This window comes from Glycine max, chromosome 17 (assembly GCF_000004515.6).
Source record: "Glycine max cultivar Williams 82 chromosome 17, Glycine_max_v4.0, whole genome shotgun sequence".
NCBI lineage: Eukaryota > Viridiplantae > Streptophyta > Magnoliopsida > Fabales > Fabaceae > Glycine > Glycine max.
Genome location: NC_038253.2, coordinates 32,475,817 through 32,487,279, shown reverse-complemented (window position 1 = coordinate 32,487,279; position 11,463 = coordinate 32,475,817). Strand labels below are relative to the sequence as shown.

The 11,463-nt window shown below is 35.5% G+C and overlaps 1 protein-coding gene across 7 annotated transcripts; it reads right to left on the bottom strand.

The window, feature by feature from the left end:
- Positions 1–259: 259 nt before the first annotated feature.
- LOC100785559 (E3 ubiquitin-protein ligase At1g63170) lies at positions 260–10,532 on the bottom strand. 7 transcript variants are annotated; one of them, XM_041010967.1, is made up of 7 exons: positions 10,027–10,532; positions 9,878–9,927; positions 9,669–9,741; positions 8,927–9,566; positions 6,932–7,057; positions 6,565–6,850; positions 260–1,117 (listed from the first exon to the last, which is right to left on the bottom strand). In XM_041010967.1, exons 3-7 carry the CDS (start codon positions 9,733–9,735, stop codon positions 884–886), a joined length of 1,353 nt encoding a protein of 450 aa, XP_040866901.1. In that variant the 5' UTR covers positions 9,736–9,741; positions 9,878–9,927; positions 10,027–10,532; the 3' UTR covers positions 260–883. The 7 variants fall into 7 exon arrangements, with proteins under 7 accessions (XP_040866901.1, XP_040866900.1, XP_040866899.1 ...); XM_041010966.1 differs by having other exon boundaries at positions 10,144–10,532; XM_041010965.1 differs by lacking the exon at positions 9,878–9,927 and having other exon boundaries at positions 10,144–10,532.
- Positions 10,533–11,463: the final 931 nt, after the last annotated feature.

Genomic DNA, 11,463 nt, shown 5'->3' with positions numbered 1-11,463 from the left:
CATCGTTAAAATAAGTGAATATTTCATACAAATAATATGATTATAAAAATAAAATAACTATGTATAGTACGGTTTCAAGATGAAATTCGTTAACTATTCTTTTGACATTCTGTTATTGGATTTTTATTATTCAAATAATACTGAAAATAAATGAATGATGCCAGAATAATTGTAGTCTCTAGTAAAATGCCTATAAATAACCATCCAGAACTAGAAAAAAAATATTGACAAAGACATGACAATTGCCACATGATGAAAATGGCACTAACTTCACTTATATATATTCCTGTGACCCATTTACATGAAATCATACGCTTTAATTCCCATTCTCAATACCACACAGATTATGGACATGACGAGCGTCCCTTGAACAATCAGCTGCATCACCAGACTACAGAAGGTGATGCCTTGTATCGGCCAACTTACAGTTCCAACAAGAAAAAGAAAACACATCACAAAAATGATATGGAATGGATGACCTCAATCAAACATCCTTCCAAAGAGTGTAGTGCATAGAAAAAAAAAAAAGCTTTACAAAAGTACAAAGTGTGCATATGTATAAAAGGGGCTTCAGATTATTTCCTTTTCATTGAGAAGACGAGCTTCTTGTCATGAGAGAAAAATACAGTTTATTGCATAGGAACCTACCATTGCCTGTGCAAGAACCACCGGTTTCATAAGGTGATTAGTTACCCACCATTACCTGTGCAGGGTCTGGTCCACCAGTTTTTGTAAATAGGTGATTGGTTCTTTCTCTCATCAACCAGTTTTTGTAAATAGGTGATCGGTTCTTTCTCTCATTGACTGTCGTAACTTGCCAGTAGATTCTCCAGTTCTAAGGGAAAAGGAGAGGACCCAAATTGTATATTTCTATATAACTAGACTAGACTGAGGTATTCGTGAGGCCATTCTCAACCCTGCTCTCACCCCGTTGTTGGCTGGCATCTTCTCCAGAGACTGATCCGGTTAAGTTTTCACCAACATCACTCTTGCAAAGAGGGCATAATGCATTTATCTTCAACCATTTATCAACGCAGTCTTTGTGGAAAAGATGAGAACAAGGCAATTCTCTCAGCTCATCGTTATTCTCATACTTTGCCAGGCAGATGCAGCAAACCTGTCGACAACCACAGCATTCTCAATCATAAGCAGGAGACAAAAAAACAATATCCTGGACCTGGTTAAAATGAGAAAGGCATACAGTGCTGCAGGCTCTTTTTAACACTTTACACCATAATAGATTCAGTAGAATAAATGAAATAATAGTCTAATCTAATTCGACACAACCATACCAAATCAAACTTCTTTTACCTGATGTCATGGATACATTTACGAATAAAATTTTAAGTTACTAAGGCTTAAAAAAGTTTCTTAGACACAGCAGCTATCATTCTCCTAAAGCAACAAAATAAGGTAAGAGCTATCGTACCAAGTCTAAAAGCCTAAATCTGTTCCTTCATACCCAAAGAGACAGAAGTTTGATTAGATAAAAGTGCTATAATACCAAAATCATTCACATAACTGGAGACAATGTCAGGATGCTATGAAGTTGGATGAATTACATCCTCTCCTAAGAGACGCTTAAACTATATTATTCTTCCCTCTATTTTGAAAAATTACAATCCCCTCCACAAAGAAATTAATGTGTGCTAAACTTATATAGTCTATTTTAATGCGAATGAGTCTCTGAGGGGAAATTTTATCCTGCAACTCAGCATCACCAACAGCTAGTTGAATCCCTGGTAATGACTGTATGAGTTTATGAGATGAAATTAGCATTTTGGGTGAACCTGTGAAGCCAATAGTTACAGTAATGAAGATTTCATTAGCATCTTCTATAGAGACAGATATATACAGTCTCTTGTAAAGCCATATTATCTGTTGGCAGTTGTAGGGTTGTTAGGAACTTGGGATTCAGTTCACTGTTAATTGTAATGGAATTATTTGCCTGCTGAGCAAGCCTGTCAGCTTATATGTATCACTGTACCTCTCAGATTTTGCGATCTTATGAGGGCAAGCCCTAGCACAGCGGTAAGTTATGTCTTGGAGAACTGTTGGAAATGGGTTCAAATCAGGAAAGTCTCTTTGCATATGCAAGGGTAAGACTGCGTACAATGGCCCTCGGGCATCAGAGTAGATTAGTTTTTTTTTTTTTTTTGTAAAAATAATACAATTTTATAGTGCAAAACCTTTCTCTCCCATTCTCTCTGGCCTCACAGTTCTCTCTTTCGTCATTTTCTCAATATGCTTAAATTTTAAATGGATATCTGTTGAAATAGACGGATGGCTCCTCTCATTGCTCTCAGGTTTGCTTCTATAAGAGTTGTAGGTTGTGCACACTTGTAGCAACTTTGGGAAGAAATTATAAAATTCCTCCACACTCAAACTTGAACCAAGGTTTGAAGTTCAGATCAGAAATACAAAGAAAGTAGGGAGATGTCAGAATATTCATCAAAGTTCTTGTTGATTCACTCTTCTCAACTGTCTTTCCGGTTTTTGCTCAAAAGCATCTTGATGTTGTTCTTGATGGTCATCTAGATGGATATAAGTACTCTGTCACTTCAGTGAATGAGTTTATTCTTGCGCAATTGATGAGATTGAGTCTCTGTTCATCACTCGAAGTTCAATTGAAAAGGAACAAGTTGGCCACTACGTTGGATCAAATGTCCATCAATGTGACACAGAAGCAGGTTGGGTGTGCAACTGAATCGTCACAATTTCCCTCGGTCTTGCACTACCTCCTCATACTCTTCTTAATGCCAACAATACTCAAATTTCTCCAAGTTTAGATCATCGGGCAATGGAAACCGACATGGTGGAAATAAAGGAGGCCATAGTGGAGGTACGTAAGTTTTATTCAATGCCAAACTATTGGAAAGCCACCTTAATTGGCCTCTTCGGTTTTCCCTCGTTGCCACTTCCAGCACCTTCATTGTGCTGGTGGGTAGCACTAACATGGACTATTTGGCAGCAAAGGAACAGGATAGTTTTCTCTAATGAGACCTTCAATGGAAGTAAGCTGATGGATGATGCAGTATTCTAGTTTGGACATGGCTCAGACATATGGATAAAGATTTTGTAACACATTTCAATCAATGGTCGAGTAACCTAAGAGAAGGCTTTTGTAATCAGGAGAGGGTAGCAGATATAGGATCTGAGTAGTATATTTACACTGTAAGTAGCTTTGGTTCCTATCCAGACTGATTCAAGTCTGATCTTAGGAACCAAATGTCTACCTAACCCCAAACATGTAACTATTAGTACCTCTGGTACTCATATATATATATATATATATATATATATATATATATATATATATATATATTTTATTTTTGCTGAACAAAAAAAAAAGTAGAACTACTTATAAGGCTTGGATAGCCCTCACCTTACAAGTTGATTTTGTGGGGTTAAGTTAGGCCCTAAAGCACAAATTCTAAGATGGTATTAGAACCTATTGTATATTCAATGGGTTAAGTTGGCTTGGATACCTGTCAACTTATACATATATCATTCTGCATTTCAGATCTCTGTTCCACTACCCTACAATTGTGGCGCCATCATGCATTATTGACAACTACGATCCATCTTCCCTTGTTCTTCCAGCATCTCTTCATTTTCCCCTTTCTTTACACTCTTCCATCATCATTACATGGTAGTCCATGTTTTACAAACATGGTCTGGAATGTACCTCGGGTAATACAGTTGAAACCTTCAAATCACTGCATCCCAAAGATCCATCCACGCCAGTTTCTGCAATCATAAACCCTCTATCAGAACCACTTACAAGACTCTACCCTCCACAACCACTGCCATAGCCTGCACTATCAATATCAGCCATCCCATGAGGTCGAAATATTACTCAACCAGATCGACCCACTCACATGCACCATCCCCCCATTAACAATGGAATTTTCTTGCATCCCCTTCCACCATGTGACTTCCTCCTTATCTGTTCACTGATTCCACTCACCATTAGGTTTTGCATTAATTTTTCAAGAATTTCTTCCAATTATGAGTTCACTGAATTCAACTAACCATTTGGTTTCTGCAATAATCTTTCAAGAATCTCTTCCAATTTCTGGAGACGCGATTCTTGCATTTCTCACTCCCATACTATTTTCCATGGTTGTTATAAAATCGGATTGGTCGGTTCAACCCAGAACCAGTCAAGTGACTGGTCCGGAAACCCTACAGAACCAGAGCATTCCGTAACTGGTGTGAACTGGTACAGAACAACAAAAAACAGTGTTGAACTGTTTTTTTTTTATTCTAAAATATCTTTAAGATAAATAAAAATGCATTCTTAAATATTTCACATAGGTATCAACTATTTTCTCAACTATTAATCTATTATTAATTTTTATCTTATGAAACATATAATTTAGTCATTTATACTATAATTTTTTAGATCCTAATTTTTTTATAATTATATATTTTATTACTTAAAATCATAGTTGTCAATACCGGTTTAGCGGAGCGGCCGACCCCAAAAGTGGGATAGCGGGATAGCGGATAGCGGGATGATCGCTATTCTAATGTTTTTTTTATATATGTTAAATAATTAATAATATATATATGTTCAAAAAAAATATAAATATATATATATATATAAGTTTTTAATATTATAAAATTATGATATTATTATATTTATTTAATATTATTTCTATATTATTTAATTATTAACATTATTATTATATATTAATATTGTTTGGCTACTATTTAACTAGATATGTTAAACTTTAAAACAAAAATATAAATATATAAATAATTAATAATATATATATATATATATATGTTAGAAAACAAATATATATATATATAAGTTTTTAATATTATAAAATTATGATATTATTATATTTATTTAATATTATTTCTATATTATTTAATTATTAACATTATTATTATATATTAATATTGTTTGCCTCTATGTAAGCCAACCCTAGTGGTATATATGTTTTTTTCCTGAATCCCCTAATGGTATATTAAAATTGCGCCGCAATACAAAGCCCTCTCTCTCTCTCTCCCTCCCTCCCTCCCTCTCTCTTCCCTCTTTCTCTCTGGAAGAACAAAGCAGACGAAGAAACACAAAACAGAATCTCCAGTGCTTCGAAGTAGCGACGCGAAAAACAGCTCCGCAACCCGCACCGCTCCGCCGCGATAGCGGCCACTCCAGCCGCGACCCGAAACCACGCCGCTACACACGTGTCCGTCGTGGATGGGTGCCGCTCCGCCCCGCCGCTATAGCGGCCGCTACGACCACTATTGACAACTATGCTTAAAATCTTATATAATATTAAAAATCATTGAACCTTGAACCAATGCTTTCACCGGTTTAATCACCGGTCCGGTTTTAAAAACATTCCTATTTTCAATCTTTTTCTAATCATCATCTTATCAATATTTCAAAAGTTCTTTCCACATAGTACAGGCATGCTTCCACTCTTGAGTGAACCATGAGAGAATCCCCAGGATTTGGAACCTCTTACAATAATGAGAGTGAAACAAGTAAAGAATGGAATTTTATTGTTATTCTCTTGACTGCACTAACAGGCTTTATTCTTCACCTCTATTTCACCAGAGATACACTTTAGCACATTTTCATCTCTTACCAATCATTTGGCTGCGTAAGAAAAGAACGGAAGAGAAGGAAAAGGTATGGACTTCCCAGGTTTGGTTGTGCAGAGATAGGCAAGAAATTTTTTAAAATTGCATGGGACCCACTGGTGCAGACTTCCACTCTCAGATGTAGGTGGTATTTACTTTACTGCCCTCTTTCTCTCATCATCCCCATCTCCATCCGTGTAGGTGTCTTTGGAAGTGGTGACAATGTTCGTCTACGCAGTGACTCCTCTTCATCAAGATCTGCCCTTCCCGCCGTCGGATGCCATCGAATCGCGGGAGTCCTTAACGTCGAGAACCACCACGGCAATGGATGCCATGGCAGAATCTGTGTTGAAAATTCAAATTGCCTTTCTTTCGGATGCCATTAAAGATCTGGTCCGACTTGCTGAGATCTGTTCTTTTTGTTTGGTGGTGTTTTGAGGTTTTAATTTGTTCTCTCCCAACACTATTGTTTTGCTGAGAATGTTAATTTTTTTGGAGAAGTACAATCGGTTATGGCTTCTTTTTTTAGTAGAGTACCAATTCAAAGAGAGTAAAAAATAACAAACAAACAAAAAAGATGAAGACCCCTAAGTGTAGTCTATCAAAAGCTTCTCCAGGATGGCATCAGTGGGATAGTTCCACTTGCCAACAGCTATCGGATCCACAGTTAAAAAGAGAAAGAAAAAAACATATTAATCTTGTTAGGGTAAAAGGGTATTTTCATAAATCTAATCATTCGATTTCTCCTACCAAATCACCTATATTTGTTTTCTATTTCTCACCTATTTCTTTTCTCATCTATTCTCTCCCATTTCCTCCCTGTCTTTCCTCACAACCAAACTATGGGTTAAGGAAAGGGAATGTTATTTTAAAAAATAGGCGGGGCGGGGGAGGTAATTTACCATCTAAAGTTTTAATGGAGTATCCTGAATATATATCTAAATATCAGATAGTGCTTACCGCATCTTCTCCAGATATCACACGCTCTTTTTCAGTTCCTGCAGCCACAACTCCACCTTCGGCAGCAGCTGAGTTGCTATCACCATTTCTTTTATTTTTCTTCGTCTTGAACTTGTAAATTGGCAAAGCATTAATAGATTCGGAAGCTGCCCCTCTATTTTGTGACATATCCTCTCTAACCCCAAGGATAGAAATTATACAAGGGAGACAACAGCAGATTGTTGAACAGAGAATGAAGGGCATGGCATAACCAATGCAGCTAAATGCAAGAAACACTATACATAACCTGCCAAGAGATATGAAGCAGATATAATTTCATAATATCTTAAAATCTGAAGATTAAATGCAAGAATGAATGAAAGGCTACCTGTACAAATTAGGAGCTTCTTCAACAGATGAATGTCCCCCAAAGATCCATACATTTCCAACAACAAACCATACAGCAAAAAAGCAATCTAAAGATATTTTGAAGTATTCCACTAGTGTCTTCATTCTGTGGTGCAAGAAGAACAAGGGCTTAGCAGCTTCATAAGCTATTACATATTCCAATACTTGAAAGTTATAATCATGAAACAATACATTAAAATATCAAATCTAATTGAATAAACAGTGAAATTGGAGTGAGTGGAGGAACATGGCAACAAGCATGACATAGGCAAAAAAAATATTTAAATTAGAATTGGATGTTTCCTTCATATCAGTTTTCAAAACACAAATCTTTAACTTCTTCCATAACTATTACAGGTAAGATCAATCTCAATTCTTTTATCCAGTAATCAGTATCACACTTTCATCACAAATTAGAGTAAAAACAATTACATTCTTTGATACTTCAAATTTCTTGTCAAAACCTAACACTCACACACACACACACATATATAAGAAGTGAAATGAGTTGTAGCACAGAGCGGCAGCCCTCCAAAAATGCTATAGCGAGATAGCGGTGATGGGATGAGCGCTATTTTCATCCCTAAGTAGATTTATATTACGTGATGTGTATATATATACATACATATATATACATATATATATATATATATATATATATATGTATATATATATATGCTGAAAAATAAAGAACACCACCTAAAATTACAAACATATTCTCATTAACTTTCATAACCAATATAGGTCCAATCAAAAACAGCAAATAACAGCCAATCTCTATGTCCAAAACAGAAAAATAACAAAGAAAACAAAACAAAGTTGAACAAAGAAGGAACAGACACGGTTAGGGTTGACAGAGGTTGGGGTTGAAGTGAAATAGGTTTTGAGTTGGAGGCTCTCAGACGCAGGATTGAAACAAGGGAAGGGTGAAAATGTGGGTTAAAAGAGTAAAACCTGTTTTTTATGGTTTTACCCTTTTAGTAAGTCTCTAAAAGCCAAAAATGATGACATTTGGGTCGTCTCTTTCCCCCCAACCCTAAAACGCAGAATGAGAATGTAATACTCGCAAAACAGCGCAATTTCACACGTGGCCACGAAAAGGCAGCGCAACCACCACTACTCCAACCTGTGACCACCACTATTACAACAGTGTGATTCCTTACATGTTTTTTGTGTTGTTTTCCAATCAAAATTATAGATTAACCTCGGTAATCCGTCTATTAAAAATTTGCATTAAAGATCAGCATAGATTACCAAGATAAAACTCCAATTTTAATTAGAGAAAAATATCAAAAACACCTGTAACTAAGTGTTGTCAATTGAGGAGTGCTAGCAACACACTCTTTGACACACTCCTTTATACGCACTCTCTCTTATTGGTTTAAATGTATTGAAAACTACAAAATTAGGAGAGAGAGAGTCATTAAATACTATGTGGAACCCACTGAATTTTGTGATTTCCAATAATTTTTGTTTTAGTCTCTATAAAAAATTGGCCCATTTTAAGTTTTTATTTTAGTAATCCCAGGGACTAAAAAGGGCAACAGAAGGGAAAAAATTTAACCCCCGAGACTATATTGATGACTAAAAATGAGAAGTTTACTGGGAGAAAAGCTGGAAATCTGAGATTTTATTGAGATCAAAACCTTATCTAACCCTACCTTTTAATTGCTTTGGTTCAGTTATTGGAAGAGCAAGGGAAGGAAATAATGTCCAAACCAAAAACCCTTTAAGGCTAAAAGCTAGAGTTTGAAGACTAAAATGTTCAAATTTCTTAATATATCCTATGCTCAATTTTCAAATTTCTGGTTACACCTAGCCTTTGAAACCAATTTTCAACAACGGCAAAGAGGGATAAAGAAATATTAAGCTCCTGTGAGGAATTTACAACAGAACTTTCATGAATTCACAGTAAAGAAAAAAGGTTCCATTCTAACATTGTATAAAAAAATTGACAACATAACTAATTCACTACCTTCTATTCATCAATAATGAAGCTTGATTGCTTCTGGAGGATGCAACAGCAGCCTGACCATCTTCTCCACTGTTAGTTCTGGAACTGAAAAGAAGTGTCCCTGAAGGATCATTAATCCGAGGAGATGATTGCCTTGATTGAGATGAATCTTGCTCTCGCATATGGTTATGATGATAATAACGCCAATAAAGCAGAGGGAGGGTAGCAGCGCATCCAGAAGCATAACCAATGATCCAATGAAACAATGGGGTACGTGGATGTTCATGCCTTGACAAAGACAAAACAATGATAGACGCAACAATCTGGCTCACTAGTAGGACCAGCTCAATAGATATCCATAACCCTGAATGCACAGGACTCCTATTCCGCCGAGTATCCCCACGTCTTATAAACGATGAATTCCTACTATTTGACCCATTAGATACACTAGTTGCTGAAACCGAAGGCTGAGAAAGAGGAGGCATCCTTGCACCACTAATTCTTTCTTCATGCTGCGTCACATCTGTGCCATTAAAATGTCTATCATGATGTGATGCAGACGATGTGGAAGCATAGGCGCTCCCAGCTATTTCTATAACATGCTGACTGCCGTTTAGGCTCCCAGGTCGTGCCATCAACAACGGCAAAGTGTAACTTGAACCTTCAAGACACAGTTCTAGTGAGACAACAATAACATCCATCTAACTCCACCACCAAGGGATCATAAGATTAACCCAGAAACACACACACATATTTACACCACCTTTTATTACAATTTGACGGAAAACAAACTCTTCTCCTTTCACTAGCAAAACCATCATAGTTCTCATCTTGCACTATAAAGATCAATATGTTAACAATTTAAATTTTAAACAAAATTGTGTTCTTTTTCTTTTTATAAGCAATTTAAAACGAATTGCTAAAAACACAATGCATACAGTTCCGTGCAAAGCGAGAAAGACCTAACCTAACCTAGTTTCCGCAAGGGACTTAGTTATGCATAAAAAAACACCGATTTAAACCTGCAGAACAAGAAAATAACTGTAACAGTCGTTTCACAGAGATGAAACAGAAAACCTAAACAGTTTAAAAAAAAGAAGAAAAAAAATAAAATGGAATACGTTTTTTTTTCTTCTTCAACGAAATAACAGTGTGCAATTTCGCGTCCCCACGTGGTTGTTGTGGTTTCTCTGAATTTTAGCGAAGAAATAAAGGAAATTCGGAACAAAAGAGAGTACCTGACAGAGTGACGAAAGAAAGCGCGTGAAGAGGGTGCTTTTTTATGCGTATGAATCGACAAAACGAGAACTAAGAGAAGCGAAACGGGAGCGTTGACTCGAAGAATCGCAAAGCGCGACTTAAACGACAACGCGGAATGAGATGGAGAAGCGCATCGGAGGGAAGAAGCGAAGGAAACGATAGAGGAGAGGGAAACGGCGCCGTATGGGGTTTGCTGGATGGTGACGGAGGGAAAGAGGAAACAACGGGGTCACAATCACACAAAGGCAAAGGCTCTCTCATGCACTCTTCCGTTGCTTCCTAGCGGTGTTACCTTGCAGTATCTTTTATTTTTTTTTCTTTTTCTTTTATTTTTTTCTTCTTCGAGAATAATGGAAAAACATAAAACACCAGGGGTCTAGTTGGTGAATATACGTGTGATTATTGTAAATATTCTGCTACTTTGATAAATTTCTTCGGATAAACAAAAAAAGGAAAAGACATAAAATTTGACAATTTATTTTTAGAAATCACGGGTGAATCGAAGATGAGTTTTTTCGCTGTATAATGTTACGCCGAAAATTAATTTAAAAAATTTCTTAAATTAATTATTTTACAAAAACACCTTTAAATATTTTTTATGTTTAATAAATAATAGTAATAGATAGGATACCTTAATTTCTTACATTATGTGTGGAATGAAGGAAAACAAGAGGAAGAAAAAGAAAAAAAATAGATGCACATTTTATCAAGAAGTTTCTCCTCATTAGATATGAAAGAAATGGGGAGGAAAGAAAAAAATATTGTAGAACTCATTCAAATACGTTTTCTATCAATTTAGAGAAAAAGCTAATAAGATAAAAATATTTTTATTTATTATATATTTTTTTGTGTAAAATATATTTTTGATTCTTCAAGTTTTAGAGATTTTTGTTTTTAGTCCTCTAAGACTAAATTAAAATTTAATTTCTCTTGATCCTTAATCAAATGTTTCATTTGATTTTTCATGCATGTAGTGAAGTGTCTCCATTAAACAATGACGTAACATTAACTTTATTAAATGAAAAAAATATATTTTCAATCCTTCTTGATCCCTGATTTATTCTTCTATTTGGTTTTTCACTTCTGCCATCAAGTATTTCCATTAAACTACGGTGTGGTACTAATTTTATTGTTCTTTTATTATATTTTAAGGTGGTTATTTTCTTGCGGTTAAAAATTACTTAAAAATATTTAGTTAAAATAAAAAATATGAAACAACTTATAGTGATTTAAAATTGTCCAAAATTGCTTATTCCTTTTTCCCCTTCTTGAAAAATGCAAATCACACAAAATTAAGA

Coding starts and splice junctions, on each gene's coding strand:
- LOC100785559 (XM_041010967.1), bottom strand. CDS start 9,735: ATGAGAACTATGATGGTTTTGCTAGTGAAAGGAGAAGAGTTTGTTTTC. Junction 6,851..6,931: donor GAAGCTCCTAATTTGTACAG/GTAGCCTTTCAT, acceptor ATCTCTTGGCAG/GTTATGTATAGTGTTTCTTG. Junction 1,118..6,564: donor TGATATCTGGAGAAGATGCG/GTAAGCACTATC, acceptor GGTTGTCGACAG/GTTTGCTGCATCTGCCTGGC.